Raw genomic sequence first — 25090 nt, forward strand, 5'->3', positions numbered from 1 at the left:
AGCACACTCGCTCGTGCAAAGCAGCAACCACCAGAAAGACGCCTCCTGTCCTGCTGAGGAGCCTCTGGAGCTCAGCCAAGGAAAACGTCACTGGTGGCGTTAGGTGACCTAGACAACTCCTCTGAGTCTGTTAATGGTTAGTTGACAGTGAAAGGCTCACATGTCAGGAGAAGGGGGAAGATACTCTCTAAAACAAGATGAGTACCATAAAAGAAAAACATCCCGCCGTCCCCCCCACCCCGCCCCCATACCCTTGCAATCAGGACGTGGAATCTGAGCCTGGTCCCTTCCATGTCCATTTGACCCTCCCTCCCCGCAGGGTGTGCACCCTGCCCTCTGCAGTCCCTGCCTTGCCTGTCCTGCGGAAGGGACTTCACGTCCCTGTGCTTCCATAGCAACCAGGAAACAACCACCGCTCACAATGAGACGGATGGTGCTGGGGCCCAGACCTGCCGATGCACACGGCCGGTAACAGAGCAACAGAACCAGGGGACAACGAGGGTGCGGGCAAAGGGGAGAGAGAGGTTGCCCAGAGCGTGGACAATCCAGGGCTTGAGGAGTCTGGGTTTGCGGTTTATTTTCTCTCCCGACAAAGACACACACTGTCTAAACTGTGGGGCTGGTTGTTATTAAGAAGCTGCTGTACGAGGGGAAAATGTGCTTAATAAAAGGCCCAGTGTTTGTGGGCTTTTTGGGCTCCCTGCTGAGCTCAGGAAATCTTGAGGTGTGACCCGTTTTCAGTCTTCAAAACCAAGATGAACTGCCCTTGAAGGAGGGTGGTCAGAAGCAAAACATGTTCACCCTCTCTCTCCTGAGCCGGGGACACGGGAAGTTGGTCCAGAACAAACAGAAGTTAGAAGTCTATTTTGAACCCGAGGTGAGTCTGACAGCTGAATAAAGGCAGAGGTGGGGGGTGGGGGAGGAAGGCTCTATTTCTTCATTTGGGGCTGAGCCCTGTCTGTTCTGGTTTGTTGTGTTGGGGAGGCGGGGCAGGGGTCAGTGGGCGCGCTTCCCTCTTCCTTGGGGAAATTCAAGAAAATAAGAGAGTGTGCTTGACACTTGGAGATGCCACAGGGGTCCTCCTCCTCCCCCTTACGGCCTTCAGTTGCTTTAGATTGGAGGAGATCCCAGACTGTCTAGAATTGGGACGGTTGGTTCAAGACCAGAATTTCCACCTGGGTTCTAGGCAAGCTGGTAGTGGCTATTTGGTGTTTAGCTCTGTGGTCTAAATGTTGAGGATGTTCGTGCCAGTTCAATGGCTTCCTTGAACCTTCTGGAATTCAACCCATAGGACTCACATTTAATAGAGGCAAAAAAAACAAAAAACAAAAAAACCCCACCCTCATTTTATAAGATTTTTTCAAAGAGGTGGCAAAATTCCCCTGTTGTACTAGAATTTTTTTTTTTTTTTTTTTTTTTTTTTTTTTTTTTTGTCTTTTTGTCTTTTGTTGTTGTTGTTGTTGTTGTTGCTATCTCTTGGGCCGCTTCCGTGGCATATGGAGGTTCCCAGGCTAGGGGTTGAATCGGAGCTGTAGCCACCGGCCTACGCCAGAGCCACAGCAACGCGGGATCCGAGCCGCGTCTGCAACCTACACCACAGCTCACGGCAACGCCGGATCGTCAACCCACTGAGCAAGGGCAGGGACTGAACCCGCGACCTCATGGTTCCTAGTCGGATTCGTTAACCACTGCGCCACGACGGGAACTCCTGTACTAGAATTTTATTTCATTGAATCCTGCCAGGAATAAGAAATCCAGCGGGGGTACTTTGAAAATTTTTGGATCACACAGAGATTTTCATTGTCATGGTAGTTTGTCATGATATTTGACCTTTGCTGTATTAAAAGACGTATAAAGTTTCAAAGGACCTCTGTGGCCAGTGGCATTTACTTACTTACAAGATATGTAACTACTTTATGGGCTCCTAAAGAGCCAAATTAGGTAATGTTACATAGCATCTGGAATGTATAGAAATTCTCCCTGTGTACAGCTACGGCGGTGGGTTGGGATGGTTTTCTCCTATTTAAACTGCCAGCCAGTCTAAATCTAAATTCAAAGTTATCTGCTGCCCTTGTAAATGCTGACTACTTAGTTGCATACCAGGAAATTTTAACTGGCCTGGAAGCTACACTCTACCCTATTTAAACCCCCAGGCATGAATGGCTCTCCTGAACATTACATGGGATAAAACAGAACTGGGTTCTACTAACTCTGAAATGGGAAGAACAAAATCAATTGCTAAGAAGAGTGAGTGTGTTTCCTAAGAAGAGTGTGTTCCATGATGCCATGTGAGCAATCCAGAGAGAACCAGTCTTTCAAAACATGTCAAACAAATGCCAAAGCAGTAGCTTCTATAAAAAGGGCTTCTAGGAGTTCCCATCATGGCTCAGTGGAAACAAATCTGACTAGTATCCATAAGGACGCAGGTTCGATCCCTGGCCTGGCTCAGTGGGTTAAGGATCCGGTGTTTTCATGAGCTGTGGTGTAGGTCACAGACGTGGCTCAGATCTGGCATTGCTGTGGCTGTGGTGTAGTTCAGTGGCCACAGGTCCGATTTGACCCCTAGCCTGGGAACCTCCATATGCCGCGGGTGAGGCCCTTAAAAAAAAAAAAAGCAAAGCCTTCCACTGTGGACCCATCAAAGTGCTTTCTTTCCATTGCAGGATTACCTGAACTGGAAGTCCCCAGAAGATTACATCCTGGTCAGCAAACCACAGGATGAGGGCAAAGCCGACCAGCACATGTGGAGTCTCTTTCTTCCTAAAACATTCAGCACTAGAAAGGGTGCCCTGATCCTCTACTCAGAAGGTTTAGCCATATCAGCATGGACCCCCGATGAGAGGAGAAAAGGCCCCTACCACTCCAAAGGCCACAGGAAGAAGCTGGATCTTAAACTGCACACCCTTCAGGACCTCACAGAAGCCATCCTGGCATATGGAAGGAGACAGGTAGGCAGAGCTGTGTCCCAGGCTCAGGGAAGGTCCTGGCCTGTGTATCTAGAAACCCAGTTGTAGCTTTGGGTATAACTTCTCAGACCCTAGGAAGGTCTGAACCCCTCAGACCTCCATTTCTTCATCTCTAAAATGGGACTGTACTCACAGCACACAATCATCACAAAGCTTCAATGAAATAAATAATCTATACAAAAGGGCTCTGAAAAGCATAAAGGGCTCTATTATTATCATGGTGTGTTTTCCTTTCCCTGAGAGTAACATACAGTGCTTTTCAGCATTCTGACAGATCCAGGCCAGCAGATGTTTCATCAGAATCCTTGAAATCCTGTCTCATAGCCACACGCACCATCATCACACCTCTGACGTTCTTGGCTTTGCGGAAATGAGAGGGAGAACATTTTCAACATTTACCTTCAGCCCTTCAGTGTCTGCATGATAAGTTAACGACTTTTTCCATTCTGGATTTAATATTAAGGGAAAACCCTGGTGCTCATTATTGTGATTCATACTTTCTAATGTTTTATGAGATATATACATGGCCTCTGCTTTATAGAACTGCATGCATCAGCCCTTTGATTGAGGTCATGAGAGAGGCTGGGAAGATCTCACTTTATGAAATTCTAGGTTACTCTAGAGTTTAAAAGTCTCTGTTGGCTTCTCATTCCCCACAGAATAAATCCTTTAACTTCCTCTTGCAGATTCTTCATACTCTGCCTTCTCTTGCATTTCTAGTCCTATCTGCCTTGTGTTCTCACCATTGCCATGACTGGGACCCTTCAAGGCCCACTCATGTCAATAGCTTACCATTCCACAAACACCCTGTGCCCTTTTGTGACTACACTTTTTCACATGCTTCTACAGTTGGAAAACTCCTGTTCCCCCTTTTAACTACAACGCCAATGTCATCACCCCACCGAAGCGTCTTCCACTTCCCTAGGCAGCACTATCCCATCGCTCCTTCCTCTGTGAAGATTCCCATGCCGTTATCCACTGCAATTCAACTCCCTGTCCATTGGTTACCCCCTCCTCGAGGGCAGGGACCATGTTTAAATCTTGGTTTCCAGGGGAAAAAAATGAGTACCCATAAATGATTGTGGAACGAATGAATCGATCATGCTCAATAGCTTCAGTGTTTCTTAGATTATCTCCCAGTATCATTATTGTGCATTTTATCACCTACCCCACCAGGGTGATGCTTCCAAAAGGAACGTCCCTTTGCCCCTTGTCCTTCCAAAACACAAAGAAGCTTAATGACCTTGACCAAATGCCCAGTTGTCCTTTGTCTTAAAAATAATAAATTCTTGGGTGAAAGGAAACCAACTATTGTTGAATAGTTACTACTATATTATAACTGTTCATTTATTAAATCTTCACAATGACCTGTGAGATATGGTTTTTCTTGCCCCCTTTTGCAGATGAGAAAACTGAGGCATTAAGGGACTTGGCCAAGGTCTCAGAGCTAATAAATGACAGAGCCAGGATTCAAACCCATGACTGCCTACCTCTCCAGAGCCAGCATGCTATGCCCTTCACCCTATTGTCTGTGGACCTGGAAGGGCCTCCAGAAGTCACTGTACCAGGCCTTGGCCTGTTTGCCCTCATATCCATTCCTCACCCTTACCTTCCTCTGCTCTGCTTCATGGTGGGGTTGACCACATGATGCACATAATTCTGTGTCAGCTGGCTTCTAATTGATTTTACGAATGGAAGACTTTGGAAGGAGATTAGAGAGGAAGAAAAGAAAAGCCCAGGTATTTCTCCCATTCTACCTGGTGAGATGAATGGTGGTGAGAAGCACCTGCCTCACCTCTGCAGTCCAGCTCCCAACAGACAGGCAGGCTCACTGTGGCTCCAGGTTCCTCTCGGTGATACTACCAGCTCCTTGCCCCATCTTTTAGCCTAGAGGTGGGGCTGGCTTCCAGATGTTACTAATCTCAGTGTTGCCTCATCATCTTTTTTGGCTTCTGAGTTTTCTAATCACCTGTGAAGCCAAAGCCCTGAATTAAATTCCTTCTGTGTTTAAATAGTGGTTTCTGACCATCCCAGTTTCCATAACTCATTACAGCCAATTTCACATACTATCCTTTCCACCTAGAATTTTCTTCCCCCCCCTCTTCTCTGCCTGGAGAGCTCCTGGAATCTATACTGTCTTGATTATTTCTATAGGACACCATTTATCATGCTGATGTTCGCTTCTTCTCAGAGATTATGAGCCCATGAATGCAGGAGCTCAGCTCTATTATTCTTTTATCATTTTGCATCTAAATAAAAGATCAGAAAAATACATAAACCAACTGTAATAAAAATATTTTTAAAAAGATCTGAAAAATAATAGTCTGCTAATAAATATTGAGGATATTTAATATAATGAGGAAAACTAGAAAGTCTAAATGGATAACAAAGAAATTCTAATCATGGGCAAAAATGATGCTAGTTGAACAGATAAAACATAGGAAATAAATAACATGTATATACAAAGAAAAAAATATTTAGTGGTTTCTGTTTTCCTGGTGGGACACTGATATGCATGCTAACTTACTACCCAGAGCAAGAATATCTTCCACAGCTTTCAGATACTTGTCTATATGGCTTAAATATTTCCAGCAACAGAGATATTTTTTCTTTATGGGTCTGTTTGGGGATGGCTTCATTTTTACTGAGACTTGGGCTCAATGGAAAAAGAAAAAAAAGAAGTTCCTATCTTCTTGAGGTATCCATCTACTAGATTTACAACATATAAAATGATACAAAGAGAACCCCAAACAAGTAGAAGGGAAGTGGTATGAGGAAACCAGGGAAAGAAAGGGTTTGGAATAGTAATCAGGCAGGAATTATAACATTAGAGGACATGGTAGATTAAAATAAGAGGAAAAGCAACTCACGAGGGACTTGGGATTAAAGACAATGAACACCTCAGAGAAGAGTTTTGGAAACTACAGAGCACCATCTGATTGTGAAAACTATAGCCTGGCAAGAAACTTTTAAAATCCTAATATCCGGTGCTGGGAAGGCTATGGGGAAATGAGCTGTTTCATATAGTAGGAGCATAAATTCATGTGAAATTTCTGGAGGGCATTTGGCAAAAACCTACAAAGGTCTAATACTCTTTGATTTGGCATTCCATTTTTAGGAATTTGCCTTGGGAAATAATCAGAAATGTGGCCAAAGCTTTATGCACAAGAATGTTTACTACAGGGTTATTTATTACCATACAAAATATTGAAAATAATAAATGTCCAACAATGGAACATTGATTAAATAAAGTACAGTCATACAATGAATCTGGGGTCAGACACTAAAGTCATGTATTACTCATGAATAATGTGAGAAAATACAGAGTATTTTTTTAAAGCAAGCTATAAAATAGTATTTATATAACAAAAATACCAATATACATTAACACTTGTTTAGTATTTACCATGTTCCTGCCACTGTTCTAAGTGCTTTCCGCTGCAAAATCCAAGTATGCTTGCTATCAACTGTAGGGGTAGGTACTAATATTATCCCTTTTTAAATTAAGGAAATTGAAGCACAGAGAGTTTGAGTAATTCACTCAAGATTACATAGCCACGTAGATCACTGCACCAGACTAGACAGTGTAGGAAACATCACCTCTCTAGTATACTTCCAATTTTTAAAAATTAGTTATGCAAGCTGAAGGATACACATCAACAGTTAACCGTGGGTGGTTGGATTATCAGCCATATTTCTATTTATACTTATCCTTTCACCAAACATTTTTTAAGTCATGGATTTCTAAAGTCAAATAAAAATTGATGACTCTGAAGGAGGTAGACAATGAAAGGGGGAGCCAGGGTGGCCCTAGAGAGCCCAATGGGACCAGGCAGGGAAGCAGAATGACCACACCATCTGTTCCTCGGGGTCACTATTTCTTCATCCAAATAGTATAGTTCAAGAGTTAAAAACACCACCCTCAAAATAAAAGAGCCAAAATGGAGAGGAGGATAAAAGCAAGGATGGGTAGCCACAGAGTAGTGGTGCTCACGGAAGGATCTCTCCTGGCTGAGCTGTGAATCAGGAAACCTCCACTCAGGCCTGTGAGAATCCAGGCTGTCGCAGGGAGGTGCAATTAAATTTTTAAAGCATCTCACATCATCTCCAGTTGGATACATGAATCTAATGAAATGCATGTGGAAATACGTGCGGGTTCTATAGCTCAACACTCACCTTCTCTTTAGCTTTCTTGATGGCCCAGCTTCCTAATGAGCAATGATAAATGCTCAGTCGAGATTAGATGTCTGAGTTCTTATTCTTGTAGATACATACAGATATGTTGCTTGGTTTTCTTAAACCGAAGGAAATACTATTCAAACATCCCCGAGGTTAAAGCCATTCTTCTTGAGGCCTCTAATTCGTTCTGCTTCCCATCACGTATTTAAAAATCAAATAGTGGGAGTTCCCCTCATGACTCAGTGGTTTAGAAACCCAACCAGGATCCATGAGAACACTGGCCTCACTCAGTGGGTTAAGGATCAGGCGTTACCATGAGCTGTAGGGTAGGTCACAGAGGTGGCTCTGATCTCGCAGTTGTTGTGGCTGTGGTGTAGGCTGGCAGCTACAGCTCTGATTCAACCCCTAGCTTGAGCCTGTGAACTTCCATATGTCATAGGTTCAGCCCTAAAAAGACAAATAAAAATAAATAAGTAAATAAAAATCAAATAGCTATGAAATCTAAATAACCATAATTTGGGGTAGTATCTACATAATAAGCATAACGATGCTTTTGAAGCATAGCAGAAACCTCAAGTACCTCTCAAGTCATCAGAAATTTTAAATAATTCTTACATTGTTTTAGCATTTCTTATTCCCATATTTTTAGAATTTGGTAAATCGGGTGATATTTTTTTAAATGTCCAACACGGTACAGTGATTAAATAGTGTATTAAAAATAATCTGTTTTAGGAGTTCCCGTCATGGCGCAGTGGTTAACGAATCCAACTAGGAACCATGAGGTTGCGGGTTCGGTCCCTGCCCTTGCTCAGTGGGTTAACGATCTGGCGTTGCCGTGAGCTGTGGTGTAGGTCGCAGACGCGGCTCAGATCCCGTGTTGCTATGGCTCTGGCGTAGGCTGGTGGCTACAGCTCCGATTAGACCCCTAGCCTGGGAACTCCATATGCCGTGAGAGCGGCCCAAAGAAATAGCAAAAAGACAAAAAAAATAAAAAATAAAAAAAAAAATAATCTGTTTTAAAAATTCAATTCACAGAGCATCCCATTATTTTATCCCATTGAAGGAGAAACAAGATTTCGTTTACTATAACTGGTTTCCACCAAGGTTGTAGTGTTTCTGCCATTTCCCTTATAAATATGGTTACACTCAAAGGTATTGTCAGTCTTGTTCTACTGATTCCATATTGCCTACTCGCCTCACATCTCAGGACTTGAGGCACTTCATTAACTCTTTAGTTGGTGTTTCAGTCAATATTCAACCCACAAAGGTAGCTTCCTTTGGGCTACTATTTTATCAAGGGATATTATGATAAATAATGTTTTTTGAATAGAGGTATTTTTCCACCCTAAACACAATGTGAGCTCAGTACACAAAATAGAACAATATAGAAAAAATAGGAAGAATAATAAATTATCCTTTCAGCCAAAGATCAGGAGGAGGACAAAGTTCCCTTTGCAAATCCTTACCTGCTACAGGTCTGATGGTGTCCCTAAGAAGTGCTCTCATGGCCAAGAAAAAGGTGTCAAGGGGGCACCAAAGCAACAAAGGGGAGAACTTTTGCCAACTGTCTCCGTCTGAGCAGCTCATAAGCAGATGTACTTGGAGACTTTAATAAACCTAGAAGTAGGAAAGATGCGGAGAGAATCATGGGTCATCCATAATGATGAGGGCCGAGGTATTGTCAATAAGAGCGAACACTTGTTGAGTGCTTGGTGTATGCCAGGCATTGAATCTCTATAACCTCACTCAATCTGCACAAGCTTGTGAGCTGGGTGCTAGCATTACCTCCATTTTGTTGGAGGAAAATCTGAGCCTTGAAAGTAATTAACTTCCCCAAAGTTACATATCTAAGTGGTAGAACTAGAATTGGAGCCAGACGACTCATTCCAAAGCCCCCCTCTTAGCCCCTAGAGGGCCTGGCTTTGACGAAAAAAAAAAAAAAGAGCATTTTTCCAGTTTTAAAAACATTTGTTAATGCTTTAAAAAAATAAACACCTTTATTACAATTCTAGGAACACAAATCAGATTTTCATTAAAATTAATTTAGGTTGTAGGTAACATGTTCATAGCAAGCCATATATATGATCCAGTAGACTTCTATTTTCCTAGGCTTTTTGTATTTCATCCATTGGTTCCCAGGTATAACCATTAGATAGAGAATATTTATAATAACAGCTTAGAACTTAGGTAATACTATTATACCCAAGGCCATTCTAAGCACTTTATACTTATTATCTCATCTAATCCTCACAACTTCATAAGATGTATACTTTTATTGTTATAAAATATATATAGCATACAGTTGAGTGGCAGTAAGTACATTCACACTGTTATACAACCATTACCACCATCCATCCTCAATGTTTTTCATCTTGCAGAACTAAAATTCTATACAAATTAGACAATAATTAACAATTTTCCATCAATCTACTTTTTGTGTCTATGAATTTGACCACTGGAAGTAGCTCATATGAGTGAAATCATCCAGTAGTATCCTTTAAGTATTGTGATTAGCTTATTTCTTTTAGCATAATGTCTTCGAGGTTCATTCATGTTGTAGCAAGTATCAGAATTTCCTTTCTTTTTAAAGCTGGATAATAGTTTATTATATGCACATACCGCATTTTGTTTATTCATTCCGCAGTTGATGGACACTTAGATTGCTTCCGTGTTTTGGTTATTGTGAATAACGTTAATATAAACGTGGGTGTACAAACACCTATTAGTGTCCCTGCTTTTAATTCTTTTGAGCGTGTCCCCAGAAGTGGAATTGCTGGATTATATGTAATTCTCTTTTTTGTGTTTTGAGGACTTGCCACACTCTTTCCCACATCAGTCACTGCATCATTTTACATTCCCATTAGCAATGCCCAAGGACTTAAATTTCTTCAAATCCTAAGTAATACTTCTATTTTCCGCATTTAAAAAAAAAAATAGTTGTCTTAATGGGTATGAAGTAGTATCTCATTGTGGTCTTGATTTGCATTCCTTAAAGATAAGACATACTGAGCATCTTTTCATGTTCTTCTTGGCCATTTGTATATTTTCTTTGGAGAATTGTCTATTCAAGTTCTTTGCCCATTTTAAAAACAAGTTTTGTTTTATGTTTTTGAGTTGTAAGAGTTCTTTAAACATTCTGGATATTAATCCCTTACCAGATATATGATTTGCAAATAACTTCTCCCATTCTGTGGGTTGTCTTTTCACTCCTGATAGTGTCCTTTGATACACAAAAGTTTTACATTTTCATGAAGTCCAACTTAGCCATTATTCTCTTGTTGCCTGTTCTTTTAGTATCATATCCAAGAAATTATCACCAAATCCAGTGTCATAAATTGGATGTGAATCCTGAATCCAATGTCTACTGTTTCTTCTAAGAGTTGTATAATTTTAGCTGTTATGTTTAAGTCTGATTCATTTCGAGTTAAGCTTTATATATGGTGCAAGGTAGGCAGGTAGGATATGTACTTTTATTATCTTCATTCAACAGACAAGGAAACTGAGGCACAGATGGGTCAAGTAATTGTCCCAAAGCCACACAGCTAGCAAATGATGAGCCAGGATTCAGTCTGAGGCAGACTGATACATGAACTGATAATTTCTTCTGTTTTCAATTCTAGTTGTTGTATCTTTGCTTTTGTGACATGTGGCTGGTCAAATCTTTATGCTAAATCCTTTAGTCAGGAATCAAACCCTGTTACAACATTGCAACTATGGGACAATCAGACCACTTTAGCATTCTCTTCTTAATGGCCTGATACCCAGGAACACATACCATCAAAGATATTTGGGAGAGATAGCATCATTTGCACAGATTCTCAGAAGTTGAACCTGCAGAGAAAAGAGCTGGTTGAAAGTAGCAATGCTTATACAAGGCTTTTTAAAGTCAGGCTGGGGTTGAGAAGACTTTCCAGGCACAGCTGCAAATGGACACACATCTCTCCCCTCCCACCTTACCCCCACTTTGACTCCAGGTGCACTCACCTGGCAGCCCCAAGCCTGGCTCCAGACACACATGCACAAGTGCAATAACAGTAGAGGTCACCCTCTGTCCTAGGGCTCGGTCCTAGAGCACACTGACCCCAGCAAGCCCAACCAAGGGGCAGAAGACACAACTATGCTTCTCCATAGAGAAGGACTTCTAACTGGAGGGAGCAGCTCAAGTCACAGGTTGGCAGCAGGAAAGTACAGACATTTGGGGGATTTTCATTCCATTGAGCTAAAATCTTGAGTAATTATTAAATAATCAGTGCCTAGAATAGTGCCTGACACACAACAAGTTCTCAACGAATAGTTGTTAGGTGAACATGCTAGTTGCCAGAGTGAGGGGGAGGCTGTAACCTCTCCCCAGTGGGATATACAGTTTGGTCAGGGAGGCAGGTTTGTGCCCCTGTGATACGTGATACAAGGTAGCCTATGAGAGGAACCGAACTATAATTTATTAATATGCTGTCAAATATAAAGACAGTAGAGACTGTGATTGCTTTTTACTGGGAAAATCTAGAGTGGCATCCTGAAGAAGGTAGATTTTTTTTGTTTGTTTCTCTTTGTTTCTCCTAAGGACTGCACCCACGGCGTATGGAAGTTTCCAGGCCAGGGGTCAATTTGGAGCTATAGCTGCTGGCCTACGCCAGAGCCACAGCAATGCCAGATCCAAGCTGCATCTGCAACCTACACCACAGCTCACAGCAACACAGGATCCGTAGCCCAGTGATTGGGGTCAGGGATCGAACCTGCATCTTCATGGATACTAGTTGGGCTCGTTTCCGCTGAGCCGCAACAGGGACCCTGGGAAGATAAGATTTGTGCTGAGTCCTGCAGGAAAAATAAGTGCAGAGAGAGCCTCTAGGCAGAGGGGAGTGAAGGCCCAGAGGGGCGAGTGGGCAAAGTCAGGGTTATCAGACAGGTGTGGCTCTTACCTGGATAAGTGGGTGGGGTCAAATTACAGAGGGCTTTGCTGGCCAGCCCTGGGATATGTGGACTTCTCTCTTCACCTCTCTGCTGACTCCTGCACACAAAGGCTGACCACCCTGTGTGGTACAATGGCAGCTGGCGATCCGGGCACCTTGCCACCCTATCTCTGCTGCGCAGGAGCACTGCCCACACCGGCTCCTTCCATCCTCAGAAAACCTTCGCCTGCCAGCCCCAGGGTGGTGTGGCCATGACAGCCAGTGTGCGGGTGGGGACAGGTGCAGGGCTGCCCCTTTGCCCCTCCGCACATGGAGGCCCGGTGGGCGGCGGGAAGGCACCAGGCCAGAGCAAGTCCCTTGGTGGAGTGTGGCTAAGAGACCTGCTCTGTGCACACCAATTACTCTTTTCAGAAGAAACCAAAAGCTGGGGTTGATTAGCAAGGCTAAGGCAGGACTGAGAAGTCTGGAAACATCCACAGCCAGCTTCCTGCTGTCATTTATTTCTCTGTTCCAGAAACTCCCTTCCTGGCTCCCTTCTGTCTCCTTTTATATAACTTTCAGTGGTTAGAGGTCCAGGATAATTTTGGAGAAGGAATAGAGAAATATGGAGAATGTATATGAGGACAGTGGGTGCAATAAAATAATTTTTGGTATGTTTCCATTTATAAATATAATCTAACCAATTTACTGAAATCTTGATTCTATAAAAAAAGAGAGAGAAGAAAAAACTATCTGTAATCTAATGCCCAACGCCCCGATACCATTGTTATTAGAATTTTAACGTATTTTCTTCCAGTTTTTTGGCCATGACTATAAACTTATAAACTTTGATGAGATTACAGTTATAATAGTATTCATTCTCTCTTGTATCTTATTATTTTCCACTTATTATTCCACATGTTGGAAATGAGTGAACAGATTTAACCCTGACTGATCTTTCTGGTAATCTAAGCAGGTCTCAGGCCTCCCTCAGTCCTTCAGTTTATCCAACGAGATGAGAACTTTATCAACCAACTTCTCAGGCAATTTGCAAAATTACTCAAAGAAACCAGAAACCAGAAAAAATTTAAAGAAGATAGAGTTCGTCGTGGCTCTGCAGTTAGCGAACCGGACTAGCATCCATGAGGACACGAGTTCGATCCCTGGCCTTGCTCAGTGGGCTAAGGATCCAGCGTTGCTGTAAGCTGTAGTGTAGGTTGCAGATGTGGCTTGGATCCCTTGTTGCTGTGGCTGTGGTGTAGGCCTGTGGCTTCAGCTCTGATTCGACCCTAGCCTGGGAACCTCCATATGCCGTGGGTGCGGCCCTAAAAAGACAAAAAAAAAAAAAAAAAAAAAAAGAGAAGAAGAAGAAGCTGTGGTAGGCAGAATAATGACCCCTTCCAAAGACACCTATGTCTAATCCTTGGAATTGATGAATGTATTAGGTTATGTGGTAAAGGGAAATTAAGGTTGCAGATAGAATTAAGGTTGCTAACCAGATGGCCTCAGGACAGGGAGGTTATCCTGAATTTTCTGGGCAGACCCAGTATAATTACAGGGATCCTTAAATGTGGAAGTAGGAATCAAGAGACGGTAGCCCTGAGAAGGACTCAGAAAGACGGTAACCCTGAGAAGGACTCAGCCCAGTATTGTTGGCTTTGAAGATAGAGGAAAGGGTCACCAGCCAAAAAATGCAGGCAGCCTCTAGAACCTGGAAGAAGCAAAGGAACAGATTCTTCTCTAGAGCTTCCAGAAAGCCCTGCCACACCTTGATTTTAGCCCAGTGAGACCCATTTCAACCTTATGACCTCCACAACTATTAAACAGCAAATTCATATTGTTTGAAGCCATTCAGTGTGTGATAATCTGTCACAGCAGCAGTAGGAAACAAATACAGAGGCCAACATCAGCTTTCAAACTTGAAGCAAAAATGTGTTTAGATATGCCAAATTCCAGGATAAGGAATTCCCTAACTCTCCCCAGCAACTCCCTGCCCCATTGAGCAAGTGGCCCAGTAAACCTCCAGAACCAAGCAGATGCTTCAGGAATGCGCTACTGAGAAACAACAAGGGGCTCTTGTCCAGAGCAGACTGTGGATCGACCACCTGCCCAAGGGCCATGGCATTTCAGAGGAGGCTTGGCCTTATCACATTCAGAGGGAAGTCATGGGAAACAAAGATTTACAGGAGGAAATGAAGTTTCAGTTCATCCAGAAAAGGTCTTGGATCCAATGGTTCCATTTTTCGGGGTCTAGCACAGTGCCTGGCACATAGAAGGTGCTCAACAAATATTTATTTCATGACCAAATGAAAAAATGGAGGGAGTGAGAGAACTCAAGAAAGTCATTTTGCACCGACTGCCCTCCCCACAATTCTCTCTCTCATGTCCTCTGGAAAAAGCCTCAAGATTTATGTGGCGCTGAATTTTTCAGGTTCTTTTTGCACTTGAAGCACTTGCCACATAAGATGTCCAGCCACCAAGGACCAGTTAATGCTCTGTGCTTGGATTCCAAGCATTCATTTAATTAAATTCTGAGAGAGTAGAGACAACTGAATAATAAGCCATGATTTCTTTTACCTGTTAGTCAATTTATTTATTAGTTATCAATCTGCCTTATTCATCAATTTTTCTCCAGTCCCTGGCAATGGAGTTGTTTGATGAGTGAATGAATGTCCAGGAGAGGAATCCCTTCACTTTATGGACTTTGGAGTTCTGCAGTCTCTTTAGCTAAAGAGGAGTCTCTGGTGGTCTTGAATCCTCAGTGACAGCGATGGGCTGCCCTTCTGTGGCATTTTTCCATCTCTTTAATATATCAGAAGGGGAGCAAATCACAGCTTGGCATAGCAGGGCAAGGGCCCAAACCCTAAGGCCTTCCTCTCCCCCATCAAGCAGGTTTTATATTACCACCATATTTTTCTTTTTACTTTTTTTTTTTTTTAAATGAGAGTTGCCACATTTATTTCAGGTTCTCTCCTGCTTTTTGGTTTTGGGTGGGTTTTTTGTATTTTTTTTTTCTCTTTTGCCACACAGGCAGTATGTGGAAGTTCCTGGGCTAGGGGATCAAACCTGTACACACAGTAGTGACCAGAGCCATAATGATGAGAACTCAGGAGCCTTAACTAGCAAGGCCATCAAAGAACTCCCTCCTTTTTTTTTTTTTTTTTTTTTTTTTTTTTTTTTTTTACCATAAACCTTCCTTGGTAAATTCGGACAGGATATGGTAAAGAAACACGCCAGTGGCTTACTGACCTCACCTAAGAATGGTGATTACCTGGTGGGTGTGGAGACCTTGACTAGAAAGTGTCATGAGGGAATTGACTGAGATGATGAAAATGTTCAATATTTCGTTTGGTGTGGTGGTTACAATGGTGTATAATTAAATTGTCAGATTTTGTTACACTGAATATTTAACAAAATAGTAAATATAAACTATGCCTCCATTTTTAAAAAAATTTTAAAAGGGAAAGAGTCTGAGATCAAAATCGGTTCATCAGTCAAGAATGCTGTGATCGATTGGTGATGTCTGCCATTGGGGATGTTGAAACATGTCAACACAAGTACCGTACTGTTTGCCATTCTTGGGTTTAACTGATCATTCTTAGAGAGTTTCTAAATCATTTAAGTGGTTATGGTATTAACTTGTACACCTTAAAGGATTATAATGAGATGAAAGTTATTTGTGTAATATAAAGCCCTAGCCAAGTGAAAAGTGTTATTATTCACATTTATTTCCTATGTTGTCTTGCATAGCAACTTTGGCAGGTAGGTGCCCAGGCTGAAATGAAGTGCAGCAGAGCCAGATATTTTCAAAACGCCGTGTTCCCCATGAACATGGACCGAGTGTGTCTGTCGCATTATTCACCTTATAAACATTGAATGCTGATCCTGATTTGTGAAGCTGACTTTCCCACTCTCATGCAGGGCCACTTTTCAAGGTACTAAAATGATTTCCACAGGCTGAACTAAGTAATGTGTTTTCTTTTGAGGCTCTTTATCCTTCTCTGATGCTCTATCTCAAGATGGGGTCTGGTATTTCTCATTTCTCCTTCTCCTTCCAGCTCCAAATCCACAGGGGCCTTTCAGAGCTCTGCTCTGTGGGCTCTTGGTTTATGTCTGTTGGCCGAGGCATCTGTTTCTGGTGCCTTCCTGTACTTTCTGGGAGTCTCCCAGATTACTGCTGAGGATTGCGCTAACCAGCCTGTATCACTGGGAGGCTCAGGGCTCAGCAGCCATGCCGCTTCCTGATTGGTGTCCCCACAGAGAGAGCAGGACAGAGCCTGGCAGCCATACCTCCACTTCCGAAGCCAACCAGAGAGCCAGGGCCTCCGGCAGATCCAGCCTGGGTATTCAGCCAAGAGATACCTCCGTGGCCTCTTGAGGGCATGGCCCCCTGACACCATGTACAGGCTCCAGTGTGCAGGTCAGTGGGGACATGGGAGGAGGTGACCCTGAGCTGCCCTGCCTTGCATTCTGGTGTGAGAGTGTGTTTTCCACCAAGGCCTGAAACACCAGAATTTCTGGCCCCGTTTTGTGTTAAAGGTGCTCAGTCTTCATGGCCCACCAGCCTCCATAATACCTTTCGCCCTTTGCCACCTCCAAACTCACAGAGGGACTGCAGGCTAAAGCCCGGCCTTCACACTCGGCCCCCTCAACAGCCTCATACTCCGCGTCCCAAGCAGATCGTGCTTCCCAACCTTCCCCACTCAGAGACTCCAGATCCTCCAGTTCAATCCCTACCTTTTACAGGAGCAGGAAAAAGAGGCCAGAGAGGCAAAGTAATTTGTCCAAGGCCATTTGGCCAAAAGCAGAGCTGGGACCAGAGGCCGGATCTTCCCCACACCCCCAGCTCCACACTCTTCCCAGCATTCCCACTGCCCCTTCAGAGGTGACTTCAGATCCTCCTCAAAGACGGCCGTTCTGAGGCTAAGAGTGAGATGGACACCCCGCTACCCTCAGAGACCCCAGATGCACTTTGCAGAGGCCTAAAAATAAAAGGAGGCAATGGTTGGGAATTAAAGTTGCTAGATTTAGCTCATACAACACATGCACAAAAACAGTTAAACTTGCAATGCTTGGTACATATTTCTACTAAAAAGAATTCGTTGTTTATCTGAAATTCAATTTTAACTGGACATCCCATATTTTATTTGGCAAACCTATTGGGGAAGAGAGGGGTGAGCAGTAGGATTTGCCAATGCTTACTCGGCTAGTTGCCATTTCTTCAGAACCAACGCACAGACAGGACCCGAGGAAGACTGACTTTCTTCTCGCTTTATAGGTTTACTCTGGGAAAGAACAGAAAACAACTCCCTCCCCAGTACGTGGTGACTTGAAGGAAAATGAGAGATGTGGGCTTGTCCAGTAACAGGTTTTACCTTCACAGCAGGCCCACAGTTCCAGGCAGTTCTATTTATCAAACACTTGTGAGAAAGAGCCTCTTAACCAAAGACATGTTTATTGTTGGATTGAGCACAGGGCAAAACAGGCCACTGCCCCACAGCCCAGGCCCAGTATCTTCAAGGAGGAGAGCCTCTCTTAACAACCAAAAGTGTCCCAGACCCTTCTATGAAAGTCATGTGGCTACAAGGTGTGGTTTAAGGGAAGGTCCATGTGTACATGCATCTGGGGGCCTCTTGCCCTAATTCATCACCAAAGCCCCTCTTGAGGCGTGAGACCCTCAACTGGAGGAAAAATGACAATCCTGTGATATGAGATCACTGGCCCCATGGCCTCAGCTACCCCCTTCCTTCACACCTCAGAGCTCACCACCCTTGTGATGCTGGTATGTTCTCTGGTCCCATCCTTCCACTCCTGTGACAAATCCTCCCCACTCTTCAGGCCCACATCTTCTACAAAGGCTACCCTGATAAATCCAGCCAATATTGAGCTCCTCATTTCCTGTCCTTATACAGCACTGACACTTGGGGGCTGCACAGCTGAGCGCAGGAGAGCTTTGTCTTTCCAACAGACTATTGGTAGCTTTAAAAAGAGCTCCTGTCTGGGGCTACCCCACGGCCTAGCAGAGAGGCGGGCCCATCGGTAAGCCCTCAATAAACTCTTATAGAATGCACTGAGAAAGAATCAAGAGGGCTACAGAAGCAAGCAGGATTCATCCAGAAGAAACTTTTAGATTTCCCCCTGAGGCAGAAGGAGTCTTGTACCCAAGCCCAAAGAAGTAGCCGTGTTCCTTCCACTAGGGAGCCCTCGTCGTGAGGAGTTGTGGAATGGAAGAAGTAACATATTTGGCATGGGACCGGAGATAGCTAAGGCACTGGATAAAGAATTCTCTAAGGGCTCTACCTGATTTTTTAATCCCTCCCATCTTCTAATTGTCTCCCTTAATGGGCTATGTCCAAAGCCAAGACGAATGCAAGTGGGGACCCTGGTAGTATCTCCAAGACCTCTAGACTGGCAACCATGATTACTACCAATAACTCCTGACCTACTCTTCAGGATGCATCAAGGATTCTGTGCTGCTCCAGGACAGTCAACTTAATGTATCAAAGAATCTCAGACCACAGCAGGATCTTTCAGGTGTACCCCCAAAATACCACCTCCTGCCTGTCTTCCCTCCATTTTGGATTCAACAAGGAAAGTCTTTTGAACAAGGTACATATTGATTTTATCCAACCAGATCTAAAATATTTGGATTTTTAACAGCTTAAAATGGCATTTGCCAACATAAAGTCTAGGGATTCTGGGTTTCATTGTCCTCATCTGTAAAACGAGGGAGTTAGTCTGGACCAGCACTGTTCAACAGTACTTTCTGCAATAATGGAATGTTCTAGAACATGTGCTGTCCAAGATAGTAGCCATTAGCCACATGTAGCTATTGAGCACTTGAAATGGAGGTAGTGTGACTATGAAAATAGTTTTTAAATTTTATTGCTTTTATTAATTTGTATCTAAATAGCCTCATGTGGCTAGTGGCTACTATATTGAACATTGCATGTCTAGACTCCAGATATTAGATATTTTCTTAAGTCTTTTCCATTAACAGTCTTTAATCCTGTGGTTTTGTGACAATATCAAAAGAAAAAACATAGACTTTGGGGTCATAAATGTGGATTTCAATGGCTATTCTTTGTCTTACCAGATGGAAGATCTTGAGCAAATGGCTTGACCCCTTTGAGCTTCTGTTCACTCATCTCTGTAATGGACTTAATGAGACCTACCTTATTACTGCCCAGAAAGTTATTGTGAGCTGTTTTGTAAGCTGTTCAGTACTATGGGGATTTTACCTGTCAATATTATTCCTGGGAACTTGAATTATTTAAAGAACCGGGAGTTCCCATTGTGGCTCAGCGGTAACAAACCTGACTAGTATCCATGAGGATGCAGGTTCAATCCTGGGCCTCGCTCAGTGGGTTAAGGATCCAGTGTTGCCATGAGCTGCAGTGTAGGTCATAGATATGGCTCGGATCCGTCATTGCTGTGGCTGTAGTGTAGGCCAGCAGCTATAGCTCTGATTCGACCCCTAGCCTGGGAATTTCCATATGCCACAGGTGCAGCCCTAAAAAGGAAGAAAAAAAAAAAGAGCCAGGATTATTACCTTGCTAAGGGAGATGGGGAAAGATGACTGGATGGCATTAATGGGCAAAGAACAGGGTCTTGATTAGTACCAGGGTTTTCAAGAAAAGAGAAGAAAAGAACAAGAGGCTAACATAAAGTTAATTTTTCTGAAATGAAAAAGGAGTTTTCCAGAAACAAGAGTAGTACCTAACCAAGCCCTGGACGGGGAAAAGGATCTGGTCAAGTAGAGAATCCAGTCTATCAAATGAGGTCCTCAGAGCTCGGTGCCATTAACGTGCCTGCCATACACCTCCCTTGACTCTTGCCTCCAACACCAGGGAACTGTAGTCATAACTAGGCCCATATGTAGTTCATCTAAGAACTACATGCTGGTCAGGTAATTATAATTCTTCTTCTTTTTTTTTTTTTTTTTAACGACTGCACCTGCAGCATATGGAGGAAGTTCGAGGCTAGGGCTCAAATCAGAGCTACAGCTGCAGGCCTTCGCCACAGCCACAGCAACACCCTATCAGAGCTGCATCTGCGACCTCTGCTACAGCTTGTGGCAACACCAATCCTTAACCCACTGAGCCAGGCCAGGGATTGAACCTGAATCCTCACGGATACTATGTTGGGTTCTTAACCCACTGAGCCACAACAGGCACTCCTGTATTTCTCTTTGAAGTTGATACCCTAGTCTATACATCAGTCTCTATGCACTTGGCTAATGTGAATCAACATCCCTGAGACCAATTGATTCTGAGGCACTGAATAGATTACATTTCTGGGCCATCCATGTCCTAAGAGTGGTGAATTCACCCAGTCATATGCTCCTGTGTTGGAACCTTCTGCGCTTCCCCAGGTGGCCCCCCACCTCACCACTGCCTTATGCCCTTTCGCTTCAAAAATTCTACTGTCTCCAGTTAATATCCTTAGACTTTGACACCCTAGGATCTAAAAATACTGGGCAGTGGACTGCAGTACTTCCATTCTGGGGGTGGATCAACACTGCATACCTAAGGGATCAAGTGATTTCCCCTAACTGATGCCCTATGCCAAGGGGTTATCATAATCAGGTAGAAACAGAGGCAATATAGAATAGTGATTAAACACCCTGCCATTAGCACCAGATTCCAAGCCAGGTGACCTCTTCTGGGCCTCAGTTTCCTCATCTATAAAATGGAGATGACCATACCCACTTTTACCTCATGGAGTGGGATGTGAGAGTTAAGCAGGGTAATATCTGGCACATAGCAAGTGCTCAATAAATGTTAGTTACAGACCTCCCTATCTTGTGTTTTAAGCATGATGAGTCACTAATTGTAATGCCCAATTGCCCATGATCACGAGAACCAAAAATCAATTTGTAAAGAAAGAAAAACAACTCGGAGGCTATAATTTGAACCCTGACTGACGGTTTTATTGGTTTTCACTTTATCTCCCCTTGATCTCCCTCTCCTTGCCAGATACTGTACTGGGGAAAGTAGCAAAAGTCCTGCTTGCAAAGCCCAGATCCTCCAGCAATGTAAAGTTGGCCAAGTTACTTATGCGCCCTGCATCCTCACTTTGCTCTTCTGTAAAATGGAAGTAATGATACCTGCATTCCACCCTCTCTAGGTTGTTGTAAAAAAAAAAAAATCACAAGAGAGGACAGAGATTTAAAACAAAAGGAAAACGAGTTCACATCGTGGCTCAGTGGTTAACAAACCCGACTGGTATCCACAAGGATGCAGGTTCAATCCCTGGCCTCACTCAGTGGGTTAAGGATCCGGTGTTTCCATGAGCTGTGGTGTAGGTCGCAGACACGGCTCAGATCTGGTATTGCTGTGGCTGTGGCGTAGGCCAGCGGCTACAGCTCCGATTCGACTCTTAGCCTGGGAACCTCCATATACCACCATACAGCCCTGAGAGACAGAAAAAGGAAAAAGAAAAAAAGCTAAGATCTCTGAATTATGCTGGCAAACCTGTTTCTATTAAGCATGAACAAATGAGCCAGAGATGCCAGTTACTGAGAAAAATCTTGGTCTCCTCACATAGATTGAGTCTATTTTCAATATCACCTGGGATACAGCCAAAGGGAATGCTTCTCTCTATCCTCCCACCCACAAGCCCCTGCCCCGACTTATTAGACAATCTGCCTATAAGACCATTCAACAGGTGAATGGCCATTTGGCCAGAGTGTCACTTCCTCGACCCTCAGAAATGCATTTGGCTCCCAGGTGAATCTGACCAGGAAGGATGGCCCCAACATCTGGCTTGAGCCCTAAGGATCATTTGAGAACACATAAAAGTCTTTAGAGAGTTCCCATTGTGGCTCAGCAGGTTAAGAACCTAATGTTTCTGTGAGGATGCAGGTCCTATCTCCAGCCTCACTCAGTGGGTTAAGGATCTGGCGTTGCCATGAAGTGCCACATAGGTCAAGGATGCAGCTCAGATATGGTGTTGCTGTGGCTGTGGCACAGGCCTCAGCTGCAGCTCCAATTCGACCCCTAGCCCAGGAACTTCCATATGCCATAGGTGCAGCCATAAAAAGAAAAAAAAAAAAAAAAAAGGTCTTTAGTCCTGCACCTTATATGAAATTGAGGTCTTCCTGGGGGCAAGCCTAATGTGGCCTCAGGTAGAGGGGTTCCCTGGGCCACTAACACCTGAGCAGACCTCTAAGCCTGAGTCTGAGTCTGCATCTGCTCCACCAACACTCTTAGCACCAGCTCAGACCTAAAGTAACCTTCAGGAGCCAAAGCGTAGAGGAAAGGGAGCTGCAGAGAGGGAGTGGCCCACAGGTGGGCACTTGGCTCTTGACCCAGTGACACCGAGGATGAGAGTGACGTAGGGGTGATGAGGGTTGGGGAGCACAGAGGAAAGGTGAGCCTGGCTGGGAGCCTCCAGAAGCCCATACTCCAACATACACAGAGCCCCTGAGGGCTGCCAGAGCCCCTGGTTGAAAAACAACCCCACATTTTTCCACGGAGCTGTGAGCAGACAGTGGAGGTGTTGCTAAAGCAGCTCCTAACAAGGAAGGTTTGCCAGACTTGTTTCAGCAATAAATCTACCTTGAGTAAGTGATGAAAATAGCTGCAGGATCCTTTAAACCGTCGATGAAAGATTTGTTAACTATGCTGGAGTCATCTGTTGACTCAGATCCTTCCTGAGAGCTGCACAGACAGGGTTAAGTGCAGATGGCTAAGCAGCCATCCCCTCACAGTGAGTTTTTCCACAAGTAAACAGCCAGCAGACAGTCCAGGAAATCAAGTGCTTTAGAGTATCTCAGTGACAACGGAGCAGGGCTGTGGGTCGTCCCACTGTCATCACACCTCTGTCATCCTCTAGCTCCTCACAATTTACAAAGCGCTGTCACATTCATAATTTTATTTGAGCTCCAGACAATTCTGCAAGGAAGCACGGGGCAAGAAATTAGTATCCCCATTTTATAGATGAGGAAACAGAATCCAAGAAATGAGGACTCAACCTTGAGCTTTCTGACTCCCAGAGCAGTTCTTTTCCACTGACCTGGCTGCCACTTCTGTGGAGGCACTAGCAGAAGTACAGAAACAAGAAGGGATGAAGGAGTTCTCGTCGTGGCTCAATGGTTAACGAACCCAACTAGTAACCATAAGGTTTCGGGTTCGATTCTTGACCTCGCTCAGTGAGTTAAGGATCTGGCGTTGCCGTGAGTTGTGGTGTAGGTCGCATATACAGCTCGGACCCTGTGTTGCTGTGGCTGTGGTGTAGGCCAGCGGCTACAGCTCCAATTAGACCCCTAGCCTGGGAACCTCCATATGCCTCAGGTGCAGCCCTAGAAAAGACAAAAAAAGAAAAAAAAAGAAAAAGAAAAAAAAGAAATAAGAAGGGATGAGGAACAAGGGCCTTAATCCAAAGGCAAGAAAGGAGGCCATTTGGAAGCAACAAACAGCATCATACCCATCTCTGAATGTGTCAGGCTGACCCACTCTTCACCTTTGCAGGTCAGCAGGGCCTGGATGAAGGGGAAGCTGGGGCTGGTGGACACATGGACCATGGCAGCCATGGGACCCACTTGCCACCACTCGGGAAACAGCCCTGGCAGGAAGATGAAACCCAGGCAGAGGTACCATTTTTAATGGAGTCCCTTCTGTTATTGTTCTTTTTTTTCTTTTTTTTTTTTTTTTTTTTTGTCTTTTTGCTATTTCTTTGGGCCGCTCCCGCGGCATATGGAGTTCCCAGGCTAGGGGTCGAATCGGAGCTGTAGCCGCCGGCCTACGCCAGAGTCACAGCAACACGGGATCCGAGCCGCGTCTGCAACCTACACCACAGCTCACGGCAACGCCGGATCCTTAACCCACTGAGCAAGGGCAGGGACCGAACCCGCAACCTCATGGTTCCTAGTCGGATTCGTTAACAACTGCGCCACGACGGGAACTCCTGTTATTGTTCTTGACTTCAGAGGTGAGGCTCTGAAGCAGAGAAGAGTGCTTTAAGCCTCTTGATGCCTATTGTTTCCCAAAGTGTCATCTGTGGAACCCCAGCATTGCTAGATGCTCCACGAAAAAAAAGGGGAGTTTCATGGCCAAGTACATTTGGGAAATGCCGCACCCCATGTTCTCCTCCCAGAGAGTCACAGTGCACATCTGACCATGGACCGTTTTGAGAAGTTCTATAGGTAAAGCAGCTGGTTTAACTTTAACTTATGGTTTTCCAATCTTACTTAATCTTACTTAACTTATAGGTCCTCCCTATACCCCAACTAGGCAGCTCTAGTCTTCTCTAGAAAATAGAGCTTTTGGCTCTCTTTTAGAGTTAGAAAAGCCTTGGCTTGAGTCCTGCATCTTGCTAGCTGTGGTGAGCAGGCCCAAGAAACTTTACTAACTTTAAGCCTGAATTACTTCTTCTGTATTATGGAGCTGTTATCATATGCACTTCCCAAGGCTGCTATGAGAATTAGATAAGTTAAAATGTAAAAATGCTTTCTGGGAGTTTCCTTGTGGCTCAGAGGGTTAAGGATCCAGTGTTGTCACTGCTGTAGCTCTGGTTACAGCTGTGGCTTGGATTCAATTCCTGGCCCAGGAATATCCACATGCCGTGGACACAGCTGGAAAAAAAAAAAAATGCTTTCTAAATGCTAAGGCTCGTGTGTGTGTGTGTGTGTGTGTGTGTGTGTGTGTGTGTGTGTGTGTGTGTACAATATGACAGTGGTTCAGAGAAAGGCAGACAACACACACTCCTATCTTGAATAAACATGTATGACTTACAAGAACATCATGTGCCAATGAGGCAGGGAAGGGGAAGAAGAGAAGTACCACCCAGTGGAAAGGGAGAGACATATTATGATGGATAAAGACAATGCTACTAACATTTCCTTTTGATTTTTAATTTTTTTTTGCAAGAGAGCACTATATGTCAGGCATGGTTAAAGGCCATTCTTTTGATCACCAATAATAAAACCTTTTATTGTAATAAACACCATTAGAGATCTTGCCATTATAACCATGTTTTTCTTCCCAGACTGCAGAGGGGATTTCATTCTTGGAACCACAGGTCTAGCCACAAGGCCTGACTGTTAAAAGAACC

The 25090-nt window shown here is 44.0% G+C and overlaps 1 protein-coding gene across 4 annotated transcripts in view; it reads left to right on the top strand.

Moving 5' to 3' along the window:
• Positions 322–25090, top strand: part of KIAA2012 (KIAA2012 ortholog) — a 135502-nt gene continuing 110733 nt past the window's right edge. The window contains exons 1-5 of one of the 4 annotated variants that reach the window (XM_005672082.3): positions 322–877; positions 2664–2948; positions 16295–16454; positions 18488–18643; positions 23509–23630. In XM_005672082.3, coding sequence (XP_005672139.3) covers positions 794–877; positions 2664–2948; positions 16295–16454; positions 18488–18643; positions 23509–23630 — 807 coding nt within the window. In that variant the 5' untranslated portion in view covers positions 322–793. Of the gene's footprint in view, positions 878–2663; positions 2949–16294; positions 18644–23508; positions 23631–25090 lie in introns of those variants that run through there. The other 3 variants (XM_021075192.1, XM_021075193.1, XM_021075194.1) reach the window with 3 other exon arrangements.

The sequence above is a fragment of the Sus scrofa genome, chromosome 15 (genome assembly GCF_000003025.6).
Source record: "Sus scrofa isolate TJ Tabasco breed Duroc chromosome 15, Sscrofa11.1, whole genome shotgun sequence".
NCBI lineage: Eukaryota > Metazoa > Chordata > Mammalia > Artiodactyla > Suidae > Sus > Sus scrofa.